We start from the raw sequence: 23,822 nt of genomic DNA on the forward strand, positions 1-23,822 counted from the left end.
CTTAAAGACGACCATGTCGTAGTCTGTAGTAAAGCAGTCCTGTGGCAAGGTGTTCCAGAGAAGTTCTTGGTAAGAAACTGGTTCATAGAAATTATGTTTGAAAGAAAGAAAAGGAAATTATTTGTAGTGGTGGTAGTTAGACGAGTTCTTACTGTGAATGTCTTACAAGGATGAATCAAAAATTGGAGCTCAGTCAAGTACCTTCAATGAAGATAATGAAAGAGTGGAGAAAAAACTAGTAAAGAGTAATCCTTTAATGAGGGCACTATATCATAGATTTGGGATGGGCGTTACAAGCATTATTACTTACTAAATAATCCCTTTTTCTTTTTTTATTTCCAGTTGCATACAGCTCTTGGTCGATTGCTGAAGAAAGCTCTCTTTGTTGATACACAAGATCCAGAAATTTTACTTGCACTCTTTCCAGGTAAAAAAAAAAAAGAAAAAAAGGGCATTTTATAGTATAGACAAAAAAACTAAAAAGTGGTAAAAAAAACCAAAAAAAAAACCAAATATATAGCAAATAAATGTTACCAAAGGCAAGATAAAGTTATTCATCTGCCTACCTGGTTAAATTTTTGGTGCTTTAACTTATTTTAAAGCGTTTATTTACTTTGAAACACAAATAGTGCTGAAGCTTAAGTTAGAACAGGAACAAAATGGTGGACATAAAACTGTCTTCTGGGGATGGTGTCTGGATAAATATCACCGTGACATTTATTGGGTGGGTTTCTATCAGTATTTTGTTTCATTTTCAATTTTTAAGCAATTATCAAGACCCCAAATATCACTCATGTTTGCCATTTTTGTCTTGTTCAAAGCTAAAGTTCAGCATTACTTGTGTTTCAAAGTAAAGAAATGCTTGAAAATAAGTTATCCAGGTAGGTAGAAGAGTAATTTATCTTGCCTTTGGTAACATTTATTTATATATATTTTTTGATGACTTTTTCTGTTTTCGTATATATTACAAAATGCACCCCCTCCCCAAAAAAAAACAAAAAAAAACTTTTTTCTTTTTTTTCATATTGAAATCATCGAGAAATAAATGAGGCACTTTTATAAGAGAGGACCCATATCAACCTGAATGTTTCTAATTGTGATTTATGGAACAGACCAGAAATGATTGCACCATTGACAAACAGTCAATTAGTAGCAAAATCCATCATCATCATTATTATCATATTCGATTTAACATTTATTTTACAATGTTGACATTCAAGGGATAGTTGTAAGATACTAATTCTCAAACTAATCTATCTCTGGACAAGTCTTTATTTATCCATATTTTCCTCAAATCCATTTGGTGATATTGAATTATTAAACCTAAGGTGGCTGAAAAATGCGATGTTAGTAAGTTGTCTGCAATTTGCAGGCAGTTCTAACATTTAAAAAATAAAGAAGTCCCCTAGTATGCAGATAAAACAAATTGCAATTCTCTGATTTATTTAGTATTTTGTATGGACTTTTGCTATGATAAAGTGCAGCAAACTAATTAGTATAGTATCCATTTGATGCGGTCCTGCATATGACCTTAAACTATATTCGATGGTGAGGCCCCAGTTTGTGGGCTTTGGAGAGTGTGGAGACACCCTTTAATTGCCATTGCTCTCAGGTCCACTCTGACCCGGAGTGGTAGTACCTGTTAGGGTCCCAACTATGGGTTAAATAGAAACCGACTTGAAAAAAAATATATATTCTATTAAAAAATTTTTCTTTTAAATAACTGGATTTGGCTTTAAATAACCTGAAAAGGGTTGATATGCCGTAAAACAAAAACAACCAAACCAACCAATCCATTTGATGCACAGTTAGGGATTTAAATGAATTAGTATTTAATGCAAAAATGAGCACAAATTTAGCCACATATTCAACCATCAATTTGGCATAAAGTACTCATTCTAAATCAATGGTCCATAACTTTTGCCCGTTTTTAATATAAAAAAAACATCTAGTTGTTTTTATAAATAGTAATTTATTTTATTTTTTATTTTTCAGATTAAAAATTTATAATTTTTAACTTACATCTCAAAGTATTTTTTTAAGGACTTGTTTTTTACATGACGACATCATAAAATTGATGCCTCTCATTGCATAAAATTTATACTTATACAAACTCAAATAAAAATCACAGTGGATGACCAGGTTTTTCTTTTACACTGCAATCGCCGCTTATCAAGACCCGGAGGCCACTCGAGGATAGGGGTTAATGGGTATACATTGGTCAATATGATTATAGCGTAGTAAACATAAGTAGTGGGAATTTTGTAAATTGGATTACTTAGGGGGACGGTTCATCAAGAACTTGTTTACATTAGACTTGAAGAAAATAAGATTGCAGTCAGCTGGAAAGCATGCAATCGGAAGAGAGTTCCACAGGTGTGTAGTTCTAAGTTTGTTAATGGAATCTACATTTAGGTTTAGGCACAGATAAAGAGTGTGGGAAATTATTGATAGTGGTTTTGGCTAGACGAGTGTTTTTCATGAAAGTTTGGCGAGGGAAGACCATAAATGCAATCTCTAACCACTGAATCACAAATGTAACATCTTCTAGTCTCGGACACCTCAGATGTATTCAGGCATTCACCAGCTTCTGGAGCTATGCATATAACATCTTTTAGCTCTGAGGTGCACAAAACATGCCGGCCTCAAGTCTGTGTGGCAACACAATTTCCACACCAATGGGTTTTCGGAGATACTAAATCAGTACTTTTGCTCTTCAGGACATCAGAACACCGTCTGAACTCCAATCTCTGGTCCCCCCTCGCCAATCTTTCACGAAAAACACCCGTCTAGCTGAATCCACTGTGAAAAATTTCTCCCACTCTATATCTGTGCCTAAATCAAAATGTGGATTCCATGAACAAAGCTTCTTTCTTAGAACTGCACGCCTGTGGAACTCTGTTCCGTCTGCCTGCTTCCCACCGGACTACAACTTGGATGTGTTCAAGTCCAACGTTAACAAATTCCTAATGAACCGCCCCCTTAAGTAAACACTTCATCAAATCTCCACACTAACGTAATGTACTTGCAATAACCCTTATCCCTGAGTGGCTTCCGGGCCTTGATAAGTGATGATCACTGTGTAAAAAAAAAAACATCTTGGAGTTGTTCATCAGTCACTGGTCTTTACTAATTTCTTCTCTTACAAAAGGTTACCATTTGACTGGAAATCCTCATTGCTGGAAAGATATGGTTTGTCGATATCTGAAAAATTGAATCACTTTCAAAAGAAAAGAGAACAATTAACAAGTTGTTGATAATAGTTTTCTTATCAAAAATAATTATTGTTAAAATATTCCTATATATATATCAGTGGCGACTCTAGCCTATTATTGCTTGTCGTGCCGCCCCCCCCCCCCGCCCTTTGTCAACTTTAGTTCCCAATCCGTGGTCCGTGGACCCAAATAAGTAATCATAGTTGCTATTGCGTGATTCTCCATTGCATAGCACAGATTGACTAACGTACCTTGCATGGTGTTTGTTTTTGTTTTTTTGTGAACAATCAAGATACTATATAATTTGTGGTCTTGTTGATACAGTAGATAAGATATTTTTTCCCTTTCAAAAGTATAGAAGAAAAGAGATATTCATTACTATGAGTAGAAAAATATGTTTATTAGAATAAAGAAATTGATGACAATGACAACTAACCAGGTTAGCAATTAAGTCCACAAATCGCCAGGTCATTTGTCTCATGGAATTATAAAATAATTAAATGATTGATTTTTTATTAGCACTTCACAATCCCTTTTTTTTCATTAAGGAATGGTTTATTCGTGAATTTGGAATCATAGAAATCTACAAAATATACGGGTTCTATGTCATTTTATATTAATAGTAAGAAAAACTCTCAAACCTCGGAACCTTCGTAGAAGTCCGTAGTAGTACGTAAATACTTTTTTTCATAAAGATTCTGTATGTAACTTTTTTTTTTTTGCTTCATCATTTTACAGCTAGTGTTCGTCTATAAATGCCTTTGAATAGGAGTGTCTGCAGGTCAAGCGCGTTTTTGGGAAGGTCATCTCATTTGAGCATAAACTCCAGGCGTCTTGGTTTGGCCGCAAATTTTTCTAATACCTTATTGTGCAATTCATTTCTTTGCTCTAAGTCTTTAAGCATTTCCTTCTCAATTGAAATTCGGGCTAAAGACGAAAGTCGATCCTCAGCCATAGTGCATCTTAAAAATGATCGTATTCTGTCCAAGGTTGAGAAACTTCTTTCATTTGAAACTGAAGTAGTGGGAATGGTAAGGAAAAGTTGTATCAGTCTCACAGTTTCAGACATTGCAGACAAAAAACCGAGTTCATGAAGCATCTCCAAAATAGCTTTACTTGAGGTACATTTTTTAAATCATTGTCAGAATACAAATACCTGAGCTTGTACGAGCCTTTTTCAAGTCTCACACAAAACACACATTCATATTTCAAGCTGTCATATACATACGCGCACACGTCCACACATGTACACTTATTCACGTTCGCGTACATACACTCACATTCACGTATATATACACACACACTTACGTATACACATGTACTCACACACACGAACACAGCACATGGACGACGTCACTTCCGCTTTCTAAGGAAATACACATGCGCAAAATACACTCTGGAAACGAGTATAAAAACAAGGTGATAAGCTGTTTCTAATCCTCTTCAGAACCAACTCTCAACGCCCACTTCCTACTATGTATGGGGCACGAGCTAAAGACTGTATGTATACATTCTCACTCTTTCTCTCTACATCTACTACTGGCCACTAAGAACACCTTCGCTTAGCTGACTACTAACTGATGACAACTCTAATATCCTCTTCTTTGTCTACACGCTGGACTACCATTCTCAATTTTCCTACAACATTTATTTCTCTTCCCACGCGCAAACAAACAATAGTGACCCGAACTTGAGATGAAAACACATTTCCTATTCTTGCTACCACACCAGTCCTGTAACGAACATGGGTTACATACGCGCGGACATGTTATAACTAAAATGTTCATTTCTTTCAACAGCAAATAAACAACGTTTATCTTATCCATTAATTGAGTCTTTGTTTCCTTCAATTCCCATTCGTTTCATTATTCTTTTGTAACGGGATTGGGGTATTTATATATCCTAGTCCCCTACAAGCTCACTTGTCAAGGATTTTAGGTAAAAAATACCAGGGTATTTTTTCTGCAACGCATCTATATGTTGCTTAGGGAATGTACAGGAAAACTTCTTCACATCGAGCAATTCAAAATATGAAAAGTCTCCTATGTTGGCGAATCGATCCTTTAGTGACGAAATGATGTTTTGAATTATTTCAAAATATACACTTTTGTAGTTGATTCGATTTCCCCTAGTTCTTTTTGTTGGTGGAGCGTGTGATTCGTCAGATATCTCCATGTCTGTCATCGTTTGTTGGATCATATTTTCATAATGTTCATTGTCACAATTGTTTGATATTGATTGAATGAAATCATGTATTTTATCTTGAGCATATTTCACGTCGAGTTTTCTGCACTGTAAAATGTCAAATAGTTTCTCTGCTTGAGAAAGAATGACATAAAAACAGTTAATAAAAAACATGAAAGTGAAATCATTCAATTTTGACAATAAATTGTCGGTTTCACTTAGTGTTGCTTCATCCCATATTTCGCCATGATCAAGAATATCTTCGAGTGCGTTCATTATTTTTTGACGATCGTCTTTTATAGCGGATACAGTTCTTGATTTATAAAACCATCTGGTAGCACACAAAGATGGGATGCTGATTTCAAATTTTCGGAACACACTCTTCCGTTTCGTACTAGATGATGTGAATTTACTAAAGCTGTGTAAATGTGAAAAAAATATTTTAACGCCATCAACATTTTCCGTACTTTTACTCAAAACTAAATTAAGTTTATGGGCATAACAATGGATGAAATCGGCGTATTTAAATCCCCTCTCTCTCAATTTAATTTGCACTCCGTTCCGTTCACCTGCCATCACGGCTGCTCCATCATAAGTTTGGCAAACCAATTTTGATTTTGGATCATCGAAGGAATTTAAAGACTTCTCGATTACATCAGCTAATCTTGTGGCACTTTTGTCATCGCTCACATCATGAAATCCAAGGGATCGTTCAATAATTTTGCATCCATTCACATACCTAACAATGATCGAAAGCTGTGCATGCATTGCACAGTCAATTGTTTCATCAGTCTGCACTGAAATAAATGGGACACTTTGAATTTCAGCGTAAATAACATCAGCAATCACGTTATCAATTGCAGATATAATTTCATTCTGTATTGTTCTGGAAACACCTGAAAATTGCCTAGAGCCTTCTTTTGCGGAAAATTTTGATGCAAACACACTGTCAATTTTAGAGAAACACTGCAATAATTCTCGATAATTACCTTTGTTAAGACTATCTTCCCCTTCATCGTGTCCACGCAATGGTAGTTCTTGTTTGCAAAGATATAATATTGCGTTTATCAGGTGTTTCAGATATTGTCTATTTTCTTCGACTAATTTATTGTGCCTTTCTCTTTCAAGTTTGGCCGATTCACTAATAGCAGTAACTATGTCATACATGCCAAATGTTTTTAAACGCTTATAATTGTTCAAATGAGTCATTGATTTCGAATGAATTTTGCAGTCAGCCAAAATATGCCTATAATCAGTATAGCCAGTATCAGTCCATGATTGGCCTGATTTAGGCGTGAAAAGCAAGCAAGGCCAACAATAGAGTTTTTCCTCAGATTTACTCGCACATAACCAGTCAATGTCATTAAACCATTTGGATTGGAAGGAACGAGTTCTAACCTTATTCACCAATAAAGGAGTTGGGCGCCCAACTTTGATAATTTCTCGCTTCTCGGCTACATTTCTCTGGCCAAACGATCTATTTTTCAGGTCTAACACAATATCCATTTCCATTCTATCTAATTTTAAATTCAGATCATTAACAGTAAATGCAGTAAAACTTTTTTTTTTTTTAATGTTTTAGAGAATAATCTGCTTACCCGTGAAACACAGGAAAATTAGCCCAAGTGACGTTATACGCAAAATACAGGGAACTTCCAAAAAGTAAATTCCATCTGATGAATCTTGAAACATATGATATCTTGACCAGTTGAAGTTATCCGTGGAAACACTGAGAACATTGAAAATCTTAATTTTATCCAAAAATTCTAAGATACAAAGAATTCGTAAATAAAGTCCGTGGTAAAATTGAATGTAGTGAAGCGACTGAAATATTTCGGCAACTGAAGTAATGTTCTCCAAAAACGGCGATTAAATTTTCCCATAGAATAAAAGGTAATATTGATGAATAAAGTTGGGTTTAAATAGCTGTGAAATGATGGATGCAGCAAAAAAAGTTACATACAGGGTTTTTATGAAAAAAAATTACAAAGTATTTACGTATCACTACGGAATTCTACGAAGGTTTATTGGATTGACGGGTTTCTTAGTCTCTATATAAATAAAATGAACGCATTTTTTCCCCTCCGACTTTGACCTTTATAGGACTGCACCTGTATACATTTGGTGCAGCCATATCATTTACAAACTGAATCACGACATCTGCCGTATGTTATAGGCTTATTACGTATCCAGTATCTCGCTGATCAGAGTTTCCTATATTCTGTCTGGTGAGAGTCCACTGTAAAAATCGGTTACATTTTATGGAAGTAGTAAAGTATACTCTCTCTGATAAATTCATCCTTCCACCGCCACTCACTTACACCGTTCCAGACCGTTCACAGGAGACATTTAAAACCGACCACCGGTTAGAATTTATCTAAAAACTGGACTGGACTTACGCTGAAACGAACCACGCTTACTTTGCCATTGGTTAGCATAAAACATAAACACAATTTATAAAGCATTTATTATAATAAAATTAGATTATAACAGAACACAATCTTTAACCTGGAATTGAATTCACAATTACATTACTTCGATTTCGTTATAACCCGCGTGGTTAGAGTTTTATGAAAACCTGGATTGACATTTACGTGAAACGCACCAAACTTACTTTCATAAACACAACTTCTGTTTTGCTCTTTCCTTTCGTTCTTTTTTTCTTTCTTTCTTTCTTACCTTTTGTTGTCTTTTTCGCTTTTTTTGGTGATGGTGATAGTGCGATTTACGGGACGGCATGTTTAACATCGTTACATTTTCATTTTCATTCCTCGCTGTCAGACGATAATACGACTTCTTCTTTTTAATTTTATACTTTTATATTATGCTATGTTTCCACTAATTTCGGAATTCATACTCAGGGGACGGGTGACTTATTACATCAGTGGTTATTTATTTATTATTTTTTTTGCAATTTATTACTTTTTTTCCCTACACATCGTCTGCAACGAATCGCTTACACAAAATAAAATATACCAAAATAATAAAACAACAACAACAACCAATAAACCAAAACAAATACACAATTACTTTACCCTAACAAACTACATAAATAAAAACTATAAATTTTTTGTTGCATTTTTATTCTTTCCGGTTTGCAGTAGAACCTCTCTTTCTCCACTTTTTATTTCGTTCTTTATTTACTTCCTTTTTTTTGGGGGGGGAACATCTACCAATGATTTTAACACACATTTTCCATTGCGTCATGTACGAAATTTTACTTTGTTGTTTTTTGCGAACGCCAATATCATTCGGTTTGACTCTAATTAATTCATGTTTTGTACTAACAAGGCGTTTTTTTTTACAATGTCTTAGCACTTCACTTTACTAATTAACTCGGAAATAGACCCAGAAAACTTTATTTTTCACCTGTACAAATACTTTTTCCCCCTTTGGCACATTAAGTTTACTCCTTACTCTTTCGAATACAATAGAAAACTCATAGGAAACCTACAAAAAATTTAGGATAAATCGGCTTGCACAACTAAGTCCCTCATTTTTGCCCGCCCAGTTTTGCACAGTTTACATATTTGGGTCCTTCTGTTTGCCGGGGGTGGGGGGGCGCGATTATAACTTCCCCAAAACCGGGGTATTGGAAACATCCACAGCAATGTATTTTTTTTTTCAACAAAAACTGGCCACTACAAGAACTATGATTATTTCCATTTTTGTCCGCAATAAATAACAAATAAATATACATCATTACCGGTTTATTTCGTTTGCAAAATACAGTCCGATGTTTGCATTTACATAAACTTTACTCCCCTCATATATTATCTACATTAAATTGTCATATTTGTGGAAGTACATCAAGACTGTAACCTTATCTACAAACATGCGTGTCCATCTTAATAGTGACCCATTGGCTGATAAATTTGCTTCCATACTTCTACAAATTGGAGATGGCAAAATTCCAACAGACAAACATGGTAAAATTGTAATTACTTCAAGTATTGGATCAATTGTTTCCTCACTCGCAGAACTTTGTAACAAAGTTTACCCAAATATAGCTGCAAATTATACTAATCCTCAATGGCTAACAGAAAGAGCAATTTTAGCTCCAAAAAATGATATGGTACACATCATCAATGACCAACTGCTTGATGAAATTCCAGGTGAGGAACAAATTTACACTTCTCTAGATTCTACTGTAGATAATGACCATGCTGTACAGTACCCTACAGAATTTTTAAATTCCTTGCAATTACCTGGTATGCCACCACACAAATTAAAACTGAAATCTGGATGTCCAATTGTGTTACTCAGAAACCTTGATGCTCCACGACTATGCAATGGAACAAGATTATGTGTAACACGAATGCAACCTCATGTGATAGAAGCAGTCATATTGACTGGTGTAGCTACAGGCGAATTGACATTTCTTCCTAGAATACCAATTATTCCATCAGATTCAACAATTCCATTTAAAAGTCTTCAGTTCCCAATAAAATTATGTTTTGCCATGACAATAAATAAGTCGCAAGGACAAACCTTGGCATTGGTTGGTCTGAACTTAGCTTCTTCTTGCTTTAGTCACGGACAGTTTTATGTAGGATGTTCACGGGTAGGTTCCCCACACAATCTATATATATTAGCACCAGAGGGTAGAACATCAAACATTGTGTATCCAAGAGCTTTATACAAATAGGAAAGCCAATTCTCCCTTCTATTATTATTTATAGTTATTTTTTGCTGTGAATTATCAGCATGGCAGTCTCATAAGTATTGTCCACACTCCACCCATATTCCTGTCAGATCAATGTTTTAAAACTCTGATAGGAAATTCTTATGGGAAGTTTCTAATCTTTTTCATTATAGAATGTGTACCTTTTTCTATTCAAAATTTAATTTAATACAACCGTTCACTTCTTTCATGTTAAGTTACTTAAAATCACTAAACTCAGTTGCAGTGCTCCGTGGCATAGTGGTTAGCATGCCGGACAATTCACATTATATTTTCACATTCGCGCTGACCTACCGTAGTCTTTTTTTTTTTTTTCATAAACACCTAAAATGGATTTTCTTGGTGGCCGAGTTGTTAACATCGCATGTTTTTTTTTTTCACACTTAATTTTCCAACTTCGCCCCAATACTCCGGGTTTGATCCTTCCTACTTACCTAACATCACTTTTTTTTTTTTTAAACAATCCCCACCCCGGAAACAAACACCCGGGCAACGATTTTTTTTATTCTTTTGTTTTGATTTACTCAAAACCGCACACACCTCGAAACATCCGAGCAACGCCGGGTACCCCTGCTAGTATTAATATAAAATGACTTAAAACCCGTATTTTTCGTAGATTTCTATGATTCAAAATTCACGAAAAAAAAATTTCTTTAAAAAAACAAATTCACTCTTATTCAAAACCTGTTCTTTATTAATTAATGAAACAATAACTTCATCACTGATATTTATTTACAATCTGATATACACGCGTGGTTATGTTTACACAGAACTATTCGTGCTACTACATATTGCAACAGTAGTAGTAATCGTTCTTCATGTGTTTATGCGTATGTATGTGTCTAGAGATCTCTCTCTCCCCCCTCTCTCTCTCGGTCCCTCATCCTCTTCCTAAAACAGACATCAGCAGGCTCGATCGTGCTAAATATTTTAGGCACTATAAGTGGGCTTCACTTTGCGGGTGATTACAGAAAAATCTGGATTTCTCTAACATTATGATTATTACGAGTAAAGGTTTGGCTTGGCACGAATTACGGACGTTCAACGTCATAGCCGCTGTTATGGAGTTTTCAATGAATCTGGCGGTGGCCGGACAAAGACAACCCATTCAAAACAGCATCCTTGTATTATTCCCAGATATATTTATGAATTTTTTGCTACTTAGTTATCGAAACTTGAATAGATATATAATTTAATTGAGATCAGACTAAGTATGTTTGCTTGAAATTAATGGATGATTTTTTAATCCATTTTGAATAACATTAACCGAATTATTGGTCGTGCCGGGCACGAGTGGCACTAGTCCCATCTCCGCCCCTGATATATATATATATATATATATATATATATATATATATATATATATATATAATCTGTATACAAAAAATGGATAGTTAGACTTTTTCTTCTGATTTATGAAACGCATTCTGGATAAACTAGAGTTCTTGTTTTCAATTTATCATTTCTACTAAGTGCCTTTGGGCAAAGTTTGGTTGGCGATTCGATCTTTAGTCCAGGCAAAATACGACTGGCAGTAGCAGGGATTTGCCAGGAACTGTGAAGTGGAAACTCTCAGTCGTCCGAAAAACTCTTTCATCGACAATTTATTTCTCTCCTCTCTTATTGCGATCATTATATTTATCCCAACTTTTCTCTATATTATCTTCCCCTTTACTTTTTCTAATAATTATATGCTATCTTCCGCTTCCACATAGTGTTAGCCTCAACTCTCACATATAGAGATTTTAATTTAATAATTTTCCTTTTTTTTTCATTTCTTTCTCTCTTTTCCAAACTAAATCATTTTTCTAATTCATCAGAGAATATTAGTTTCACTGAAAAAATCTACCATTCAGTAACTCATCAAAAATACTCCAGTTCATCTGGGTGACCTTTTTTGTTTTTGCCAGCTGTTTTTTTTTTTATTTTAAAACTTATTATCTGGGAATCAAACTTTTATCTGGTTCCCCTATTAGCAATAAATTATTCCTGAGAACCCTCCGATAAAATTAGTTGAATTTGCCTGGGATCCATAATATCAACACATATATTTAACCAAAATAAACTTATAAAATTTTTAAAAAATAAATAAATAAATAACTTACAATAAAAATGAAAAAAAATTACTTTTGTTTTTTTTTTTTTATATTTCAAATCGATTTATGAATAACACTGATTTTATTTTCACAATTAAATTTAAAAAAAAAAAAGATTTTCTGATATATTTTTTACTGCAAAAAAAAAAAAAAAATTCTTAAATAGGCCGAGGAATAGTAATTTGTTTTTTCTGTATTCTAAGGGACTTTATTTTTTCAACACATGTATTTAACAAAAATAAACACATAAAATTTTTGAAAAAAAAAAAAAAATAAATAAATAAATAACTTACAATAAAAATGAAAAAATTGGATTTTTTTTTTTATATTTCAAATCAATTTATGAATAAGACTGATTTTTGAGAAATCTAGCTAGTGAGGGTTCAATTCATATTTTAATCACAAAAATATATGCCAAAATATTTATTAGTTTTGAGATTGAGTTATGTTTGAAAAAATCCATTTTGATTGTTTGAGTTAGATTTAATTATGAACTAGCGGGGGGGCCCGGCGTTGCCCGGGTGTTTGGAGGTGTGTGTGGTGTTAAATAAAAAGGAAACTGGGGGGGGGGGGTAAAAGTTGGTAGGATCGAACCCAAAGCCCTGAGGCGAAGTTTGAAAATAAAATCGGCCAGCCAGAATGAGTTACTGAAAGATGTTTGAATTTATTTAAGTAAGAACCAAATTGACAGGTGCGCAAGCAAATGAGGTCAATGACCAGGTTTATTTGTTATAAGTTAAGTAAAAAAAAGAAAACAACGTTAAAACTTAAGCGGGGGGGGGGGGTAATCAAAACATAAAAAAAAAAACGCAAAAAACTAATGTAAGGCAAACGAACAATGTTAAATGTAAAAATCGAAAAAACAAAAAAGAAATGGCTTAAATAAGCCTGTTTTGATATTAAAATTTAAAAAATCGGTGGGTACCCGGGTGTTTTTGGGTGTGTGGTCGGGGGTGGATAAGCGAAGTAAAAAAAAAAAACAGAAAAACGAGCGTTACGTGAAAAATGGCTTAAATAACACTGGTTCAATATTTAAATTTAAAAAATCAAAAAAAAAAAAAAAGAAGACATCTCACACCACGATTCGAACCCAAAACATTTAGATAATGGACCAACGTGTTAACCAACTGACCTAACACGACGTACATGAAATTTGTTCAGTTTTTCAACTATTTAAAGTAAATCAGGTCATGACGTCATCTGACACATACGTAGAACCAGTCGTCGTCACGAGAGGACCGTTTTTGTTGACCCCACCCCTGTTGAAAATTGTCGATTTCAGGGTGAAAAAATGAACGTTTTTGGCCAATTTTTTGATATTTTTGAGCGAAGGATGGAGCTTTGATATGATACCGAGTTTGTGAATTTTCGTCGTGTCTGTCGAAAGTTTTTAGCGGACACACAAACATACATACAAACATACATACACACATTTTCGCTTTTATATTTATAGACTAGCAGGGAGTACCCAGCGATGCCCGGGTGTCTTGAGGTAACTCAAAACTCCGGGAGGGGGGGGGGTAAATAATAAAAAAAATGTTTTGGTAGATGAGTATGAGAATCGAACCCATACCCTTGAGTTGGAAATTAATGTGTGAAAAAAGAAACTGGGCAACGTTACCCATTAGGCCACCGCGACATTCACAGAATATACATTGAATTTATTTATTGAATTATAAAAACAGGCGTGCGCAATAAAAGTTAACTTGCTGCTTCCATTTGACCTAATTAAGAAGGTCAAATAAAAGTCACACAGCGTTTGGGTTTGTTTACCGAAATTTGACAGCTTTTTACCCCAACAGATGTTGCGGAGGGGGAAAGCAGCTCCCAATTGTCGAGATTGATAAGATTGATCAAAGCTGATTGCTTCTGGACGTTTTTCCCGGCGCAATGCTGCGAACACGGCTGTTTTAGTTTAGTTTCACTTTATTTATACTAAAAAGCCCAACCAACACGCGAGAAGCCAAAATAGCAATAATTTTGTAAAAATCGCCGTAAATAAATCTATACGCTACGCGCTTTCCTAATTCCTAGATATTATTATATAGGACCTATATAAACAGTTGTAAGCGATAGTAACGACCCCGGAACCGTGTGCGAGAAAAGCCTTTTGAAGACATACACGAAATGGTCACACACATTTTGCCTTTTATATATATAGATTAACTCACCAGGAGATTCATCTCTTAAAGTTTCTGTCTGTAACTCTATTCCTCTCTCACTATATGTTATTGAACACCCCTCCTCCTCCTTATTTTATATAGTTTCTATCACTCTTGCACCCCTACCCGGTGTCTCTTAGCAGAAAGTAATAAAAGAAAGGAAAGAATAAAAAGCTTGGAATAGTTCCTTATAAACAAAAGAGAATAACACTACAAATAATTAAGTGAATTAGCTCATAGCCAAAAGGGGGAAAAAGAGAGAAGGAGGGCGAATTTGGTGAGTAGAAAGTGACTAACTTGGGATTTTGTCTTTTTATTTTCTTATATTTAACTGGCTTTTAAAACCCACCTCACTCCCATTCATTAATAGAGAGAGAAAAGGAGGAGATAGAAAGTGAGAGTGAGAGGAGAGTAAAGGATATTGTAAACTTATATTGATTCCAATAAAGAATCAACCAAGCGCCTGCCAAGTGTTATTCAAAGGAAATTAACAGGTGTGTTTGCCATTGGTATTATTATAACCCACACAAACAACATAAGAATTATCTGAACTCTTTACAATTTTTTATAAAAACATGAAATTTAACAGATATTTCTTTTTTAATTCTATTAAAAAAAAAAAAAAATCGAAGTGTAATATACCGTAATTCACCTAAAAAAAAAAAAAAGATTTCTTTTTCAAAAAAATATGGAAAATGATCGAGTAGAAGATCTGCTAGAACTATTTTTTATCAAAAAAAAACAAACATTGCTATTATTGTTCCGCGATTTTCTAATTTGAAATAGCAAAAGTTAAATGAAAACAAGGGAGATAAGTTCATTTGTCATACGGAATTGTCATGGTGTTATTTAACAGATCCCGATGTGTATGAACATGGTTGCATTTCATTAATTTAGGAAAACAAAACAACACGACTGTTATTTTATATGGTCCTTTCGATATTCAAAGTCGAAAGATTTGATTTTGTATAAGAATAAAAATAAGTTCCCCATTTAAAAACTGAAATAAATAAATAACAAAAACAGCATGGTGATTGGTTGAATCAAAATCAAACAATTATATATTCCTAAAAATTTGAAATGGTTACTTTGCGTTTTTTTATTTTGATTATAAAAAGACAGAAAAGTCATGGCTAAGTTGCTGGAATCTGTGTTAAATAAAGAAGTAGTCAACCACTTCAGTAAAAATAATATCCTCAGTGACATGCAATATAGTTTCTGTTCTGCTAGATCTACAGCAGATGTACTAACAGTTACATCTCATAGGATTAGTGAATATCTTGAACGAGGCTTTCTTTCTAGGGTAATTGCTTTTGACATAATAGGGTATGGCATAAGTCTACTCCACAAGATCTCCAGCTGTGGTATAGCTGAAAATGTCTTTTCAATTATTAAATTATTCTCTCTGATAGGTTCATAAGAGTAGTAGTTGATGGGCAGAAATTAGAAGCTCAAGTATTAATGCTGGAGTCCCTCAGGGGTTCATCCTGGGCCCAATTCTCTTCCTGATCTACATCAATGATCTCCCAAATCACATCCTAAGATCATTCATAGACATTTATACTGACGACACTACCATCTATGGCAACACTTCAAAGGCCGTAAATGACCAAGTTCTCTCTGATTCTCTCCTCTCTGATCTTGATCACGTGGTGCAATGGAGAAGAAGTGGCTGGTTAATTTTAATGCATCTAAAACTAAGCTTTTATCTCTATAATCGCCAAACTTTCACAAAAAAAAAATCGCCCAACTGAAATCACTATCAATAATTTCCCCACTCTTTATCTATGCCTAAACCTAAACATGGATTCCTAGATTCCATAAACAAAGCTTCTTTCTTAGAATTGCATGCCTGTGGAACTCTCTTCCGTTTCCCTGCTCTCCAGCTGACTTCAAGTCCAATGTGAACAAGTTCTTGATGAAGTGTAATCCAAATTACCAAATTTCCACTATTAACGATTACTATGATATTGTCCCAGTGACTACCGTACACTCATTAACCTTTATCCTCGAATGTCCTCAGACCTTGATAAGTGGTGACTCCTTTGTAAAAAAAAAACAAATTAAAAACTTCTAGATTTAAAACAAATATTAATCTATTTTTCTTTGTAATTTGGAAAAATGAGAGAAAAGAGAGGCTTTTCCTTTATTTATTTATTTATTCATGCAAATGCAGTGTTATTATTATTTATTTATTATTATTAGCTTTATGAATGTGTCTTATGTAGTTTGCGACTTTTAGCTGGACAACCATACAAATAGATATCTGTCTTTTATATAATAGATTTTAAATAAAACTCCAAGAATAAAACCAAAAACATTCTGTTGATTTTTTTTAATCTTTTTTTTTTGTCTGACTTTTTTCTTTCCTTTCCAATTCTCTGCATAAGAGACTGATTATCATATTAACGATTGTATCTTTACAGCCAATTTTCACAATAACTTGAAAGAGCTTCTTGTGAAAATTATCCTAGATAACCAAGCCAGATGGAGAAAAGAGGCCATTTCGAATCAAGGTAAAGTGTTAGAATTATGTCTTTTGAAATAAAACAATTTGTTTGTTTTTTTTTTGTTTTTCTAAAGCTTATAAAAAATAAATAACTATTTTTTGTTGTTGTTGTTGTTGTTATGACAAAAATATTTGTATTATTTGGATCTATCAGATGACTATTCTTATCTTGAGTGTTATAACATTTCGGTCAGTGTTATCGCCGACCTTCTTTAGATGTATCGTATCAAACTCAGGAATGTTCTGGAATTTGAACAGAATTTTGCATGGAACTCTTTATTTACTTCACGAGTGTAGCATGCTCTTGTTCTGTCAACCATGACTAGATAGAGGTCCTAATTCGCAATTGTATTTTTTGGTCGCCCTCACTGAGAATTGAACCATTAACTGTCAGGAGAATATCACTTTTACAATTGATTTTTCCAAGTATTCTAACCACTGCACCACGGGTCCTTGTGAACATTCCCAAGTTCGACAAGATACACCTGAAGAAGGTTGGAGGTTACATTGACTGAAATGTTCTGAAATTGACACTCAAGATGAGAGCAGTGATCCAAAGAATTCAAGTAATATGAATAACCAATCCTCATCTAAAAAATTTACAAATGACAAAAATATTCTTTTAAATTTTATTTTTCATAAAAGTAAAAAGTAAAATTTTTCTGTTTCAGGTTAATTCCTATTTCAGTCACCTAAATTAAGAGAAATCTACATGTTCAAAAATATTATAAGTAATTTTGAATCCAATGGATTGACTGGATTTAGGCATTTCAAAACAAAGCACATAGAACAGATTCACTTTATGCAACTTATAAGGAAGGTAGAACAAAGATTTGCCGTTATGGAAACCAAAATGCTCTGCTGGATATATAATATGTGTGTGGTGTGTGTACATGTTATCTATAAAAGTGAGAATGTGTGTGTGTGTGTGTGTGTGTGTGAGAACACTTCTCTACCTATATACTCAATGATTTTTCTTTATCTGCAGAATTGAAATTTGGTATATAGGGTATTCAGACACCTGGAAAACTTTTAAATTGGTTTTCATCTGCTAAGGTGTCAAAATTTAAAAATTAGTACTTGGGGGTCATCAGATTTTTATCTGTTTGTCAACTGTTTCACAATTGCGCCTGTTAATAAGTAGGTTTGAAAACACTTTTTATAGGTTATGATAAGCTGGTCTAATGGTTATCATACTGGTTTCAATCTCAGCTCAAGATTTTTTTTTTTTTTTTACTTACAAGTAAACTGTTTCGAAAAAGCAATACTCGCATACACATATCTCAGGGGGGGGTTTTCCCATTTTTTAAACTTTTTTTTTTAATAGGAGTTTTATGGCATTTCTATTTTAATAAATAAGAAATTTGTATTAATTAAAATATAATATTTATGCATATTTTATGACCAGGCAAAGCCCAGCGGCTTGCTACCATAATATATTAACAGGCCGTCCAGCGTGGTCCAATCATAAAATACACTTACACTCATGAGCAAAAAAAAAAATGGGCCAAGAGTGAAAGAAGGAAGAAATCGATTTTTCAATATTTTTCTATGAATTTTTTTTAATTTTAACTGAAAATTTCTATTTTGCAGATCATTATTATTATAGCATATAATAATAAGTGGAAAAATTAATCATAAAAATGGTAAGACTGCATCTTGGCGAGGATATAAAAAACCGAATTGAAAAGTTAAGACAGTCGAAAATGATTTACAAACAGATTTTTGATATTTTAAGAAAAGAAAATGTGAAAACATCTTTTTCTGTAGTGAAGCGAATTGGTCGAAGGTTCGAAGTCGAATGCTTGGTAAAAGGGAAATCTGGATCTGGTCGCCCTAGAGCATCAACTTTGAAGGACGACCACAGGCCTAAATTAACTGTTTTGAAGTATTGAAAGAAAACTTCTGTTGACCATAGCAAAGAATTCAAAACAAGGGCTGGAAATTCTCTTTCTAGATATACAATATCTAGATGAATGAAAGAAATGGGATTTTATTCTAAAAGTTGTGCAAAGAAGCCATTTTCTTGTGTTATGGCAAGAAAGATACAGACTGGTTCAGGAAGTTTTCTGGTTAGACGAATCAAGATTTTGTCTTGTTAGTGATGCTCCCGATGCTCCCGAACGGTGCAATCGAAGAACTGGAGAAAGATTTTCGCCAAGTTGCATAAAAACGACAGTTAACACGGGAATGGAAGGATAATGGTATGGGGAACTTTTACTGTAGCAGGAGTTGGGAAACATTAGATGTGAGAAGTCAATCAATGCAAGGGAATACATTCGAATATTAGAAACAGGACTGTTACCAAGTATCCAGGAACTGGGAATATCTCAGAACATTATTTTTCAACATGATAATGATCCTGCACACACTGCTAAAATCACAAGAAAATGGTTTTCTGATAATTCAATTAATGTGATATTTTGACCAGGTCAAAGCCCCGATTTAAACCCAATCGAGAATATTTGGTCCATAATATCTCGTGCATTGGCTGGAAGAACTTTTTTGAATGATGACAAACTATGGGAAGCTGTGCAAAGCGAATGGAATAGCATCTCCTCTTCACAGTGTTCCACTCTGGTTGAGAGCATGTCTAAAAGGATTGATCTTTTAAAGAAATCAAAAAGGAATGCAATTCCATCCTAAGCATTTATTAAAGTAAATGTTTTGTTCTGTGTTATTAGTCTCGGTTAAGTTTCCTTGTTCAATTGTTCTTTGTTCAATATAGCTTTTAGTGCAATAAAATGTATAAAATTTGTTTGCCCCCCCCCCCTTTTTTTTTGCTCACGAGTGTATATATGATCTTTTAATTCATGCAGATTTCATATTTATTATTATGAAGTTAATTCTCAATATTCAGTATATGGTAGTGGTTGCAAAAGTTTTTAAAAAATATGACTTTGGTGCCATCAGCTAAAATCAAAGCCAAAACATTTAGCTCTCCAGTGGTATTCACTATTATTTGACCTAAGGACACATGCATATCAAAACTTTAGAAAATAATGCAGTTAAACATATAAATGTATATTTGTGCATGCATAACTTACATAAGTTGACTTATGCCTGCCAAGTTCCAATTTTTACCCATTAGCAGCTGTTTTTACTGGCCAAAAACAAATTGAAATTGTTCTACAGATCAGAATCCCTTATATATCAAGTTTCAAGTCTGTAGACTAAAATTGACAGAGTAGTTTCGTAGAGAGCGTTCTGCGCACACACACACACACACACACACACACGGTCACTTATATATAGGGCTATGACAACAGAATATTCTTATCATTGTTTTCACTCTTGAGTATGTATCTGACACAGTTAGACAACTGGCAACCACATCACTATATAAAAGCATATAAGATATCAAAGGATACACACTCGAGAGTCAAAACAATGAAAAGAATATGCTGTTGTCCTAGCCCTAATTATATAATGGTGTAATTTCAGAAGTTTCCACTTCCTCCTAACAATGTGCTCAACAGTTGGTGGTAGTACGCAATGAAAATCAAGTTTTGGTGTATTACTTTTTTAACATAGTAAAATGTAGATCAGCACATAATAAAATCTGAAAAGTGATTTTTTTTTTTTGTTGTTGAAATATGCTTATTTACAAAAATATAGTTCAAATAATTTTTTTAATAAATACAAAATGAATGAAATTAAATGAACATCATGAAATGTTGCCCTTTTTTAATGCTTTTTTAACATGTTTAAATAAATAAATATGTTTTTGTCAAAAAAATATGAATTTCTAAAATTAGAAATGTATTTTTATTTTGAATATTTTGGAAGTTTTTTTTTTATTTTAAAATACTCAAATGAATGTTTATTTAACATGTATTAGAAAAAAATTTGTAATCAATGGTAAATTTAAAAATGCGATAAAACTGATTAAAATTTTTAACAAAAATTCTATTCAATAATTTTCTCTAATTTTTGCTGTAGATACCTATTTTTGGTTGATACATAAATATATCAGAGATTTCCTGTTAATTTACTTTGGTCTTCCATATTTCATCTGTGAATTTTTATGAACAAGCACCAAATTTTGTTAGTGAGCTACTCCATGTTAACCCATAACACATTTTCCATCCCACCTAAAATGAACAAAAACATTTTTTTTTTCTTTGCTCTTAGTTTCAATGCCTCGTCTTGCTGATTTTGATTGGCGGGTTGATTTAAAGGCGGCGTCAGGAACGATTTCTCGATTGTCAGTTCCAACCTGTCTAGTACAATTTAAGGTAAGATGTTTATTATTTGAATCTGCTTTTCTTGCAATAGTGCATATGGGATGAGTGGATCAACCCAAATTGGTGCATTGTTATATATTGAACACGTAGATCAAATAATACATTTTATGACATGCCTTCAATAAGATTCCAGACTTTTTTGTACAAGCATTTAAAATTGTTGTAGACTCTTGAAAATTCAGTATGTTATTGCTAAACATCTTATGAAATGACTATCCACTTTTTATGATTTCAGGTTTAAATGAACAGCTACAGCAGGAATTGGAATACACCCTACTAAAGGCTGATTGTCACAGCTGTTGAATTTCAAAAACTGTAAGCTGAATATGCAGACACTTTAGAAGAATGTTATGCAATAAAATTCTGTTTTAAACTTGGAAAAAAGCGTTGAATGCATTAGACTGCTTTTGGACTATCTTGCATGAATCGAGCATCAGTTTTTGAATGGCATAAGAAATTTAAGGAAGGCAGGGCGTCTGTGAGGGATGATGAGAGGTGTGGAAACAATAAGGAAGTGAAAACACCAGAGTTAATTGGCTAAATAAAGAATTTCATGGATAAGGATCGTCGGGTGTCTATAGAGACCATAAATGTACAGTTTGATGTCAGTGTGGGAACTGTACACACAATTATTTGCAAGGAACTGAAGATGCTGAAGATTTGCTTAAAGTTAAAGTTTGTCCCAGGGTGCCCAGAGAAGATCAGAAAGAAAGATGTTGTCATAGTAGGCATCAAGACAGTTCCTCACCCTCTCTATAGTCCAGATCTTGTTCCCTGTAACTTTTGGTTATTCCCTAAGCTTGAGGAAAACCTTAGAGGCTATCGTTATGAGACAATTGAAGAGATGAAAGAGGTTGTGACGAGGGTCATTGACATGTTCACACAAGAGGACTTTCATGGGTCCTCCCAGAAGTTGTTGGAAGGGTACAACAAATGCATTGCGGCCAGGGGAGATCACTTCAAAGGGGACTAGAGTTTCATATGTGAACTATCAATAAAAGTGCCTATACAAAAAAAAAAGTCCGGAAATTTATTGAAGGCACCTCATAGTATTTCAACATAACAGAAAAATCTAGCAAACCAAAGCCAACCAACGTCAACTTGTTGAGCTCAAGTGAAAATTAGCTAGGCTCTAGGGTCTTTTTCAGGAAAATCCAGATAATAATTTTTTTCTTTTTCTTTTTCTGGGTCAAAAATTAAATTTAATTTCGATAAAGAAATATATTTATTAACAAAAATATCCTGCACTTGTTTTGTATTTTAAGCCATTAAATTTTGAATATATATATATAATTTTATATAATATTAATTATATATATTTTAATTACATTTTCACCCCAAACAAGGCACATTGCCATTTTGATGTAGGGGGCTACTATCAGGGACCTAAGTTGCAGGGGTGCTATGTAGGGAGTTTAGCAGCAAGAAGTGTGTTCACATAACACTTGAACTTCTGCATGTCAGTACAGTTGGGGAAGCAGGAAATCGGAAGAGAATTCCAAAGTCTTGCAGTTCTGAAGAAGAAGCTATTCGAGTAAAAGGATTTCTTACATCTAGGGATCTCAACTGTGTAGAAGTGGGATTTCTCTGCTTGTCGGGTTTGTTGGGTATTTTTGTCGAGGGGATACAAGGGCTTTTAGTTCGTCAGAGCATCCATCATTAAAATACTTGTAAAACAGGCAGAGATGTAATATTTCGTCGGTGGGACAGGGGCTGAAGTTTAGATGAGAGTTCGGGACCTATTAGGTTGGCGACTCTCTTTTGAACCCTGTCCAGAAGCGAGAGACTAGTAGCAGATGCACCAGCCCAAATGTGACAGCAGTACTCCATACATGGGCAAATGGTGGCTTTGTAGAGGTACAGGATACTTTCAGGCGTAAGTAACTTTCTAGCACAATAGAAAGAGCCCACCTTCTTTGCAGCAGCCTTAGCAATGATCTCAATGTATCTATTACAACTTATGTTTCTTGTGAACGTTAAGCCAAGAAGCTTGAACAAAGTGCTTTCTGTAAAGTATCTCTAGCCATAGCTATTGGTGGTTGGTAAGGTTTCATGTAATTATTGAAGGAAATGAGCTTTGTCTTGGCAGCATTGAACATTACCATCCACTTTTGACCCCATTCCTCTACAGACTGAAGGTCTTCCTCTATGGTTTCGGCCATTACCGTAGATATGTGCTCATTAGTTTTCCCCACATGCCTGCTATAGAGCGGGGTATCGTCGGCAAATATACCCATCTCAGAGACAATTTTATCAGGTAAGTCATTTATAAATATCAGAAATAATAAAGGTCCAAGGATCGATCCCTGAGGTACACCCGCATTTATATAAAAAATTTTTGACGTACGCCCATCGAGGACAACCTGGATTCTTCTCTCATTTAAGAAGGATTTAATTATGCTAAGCATTCGTCCAGTAATACCATAGGATTTTATTTTCATGAGAAGACCATCGTGCCATACCCTGTCAAAAGCCTTAGATATATCAAGGGCTACTGCCCTCTCCCCTGCCTTATCCAGTACTTGGTATAAAAGTTCAGATATATATATATATATATATATATATATTTATTTATTATAATAATTATTAAATACCTACAAATATTAGTGTTTCATCCTTTCGAGAATCATCAGTGCAGGGTGTCACGATTAACACCGGTTGATAGATGCAAACCTGGCAACAGAAGCCATCTCTAGTCCCATTAGCAAAGGACCTAATCCATTTG

At 34.1% G+C, this 23,822-nt stretch overlaps 1 protein-coding gene across 1 annotated transcript in view; it reads left to right on the forward strand.

Moving 5' to 3' along the window:
- The window catches only part of LOC145292908 (COMM domain-containing protein 9-like), a 179,328-nt gene that overhangs the window by 149,579 nt on the left and 5,927 nt on the right, over nucleotides 1-23,822 (forward strand). The window contains exons 3-5 of the mRNA XM_080139049.1: nucleotides 343-427; nucleotides 16,768-16,857; nucleotides 20,985-21,088. Of these exons, the coding sequence (XP_079995175.1) occupies nucleotides 343-427; nucleotides 16,768-16,857; nucleotides 20,985-21,088 (279 nt within the window). The remainder of the gene's footprint in view (nucleotides 1-342; nucleotides 428-16,767; nucleotides 16,858-20,984; nucleotides 21,089-23,822) is intronic.

The sequence above is a fragment of the Euprymna scolopes genome, chromosome 14 (assembly GCF_053919585.1).
Source record: "Euprymna scolopes isolate OS-2025 chromosome 14, ASM5391958v1, whole genome shotgun sequence".
In the NCBI taxonomy this organism is placed as follows: domain Eukaryota; kingdom Metazoa; phylum Mollusca; class Cephalopoda; order Sepiida; family Sepiolidae; genus Euprymna; species Euprymna scolopes.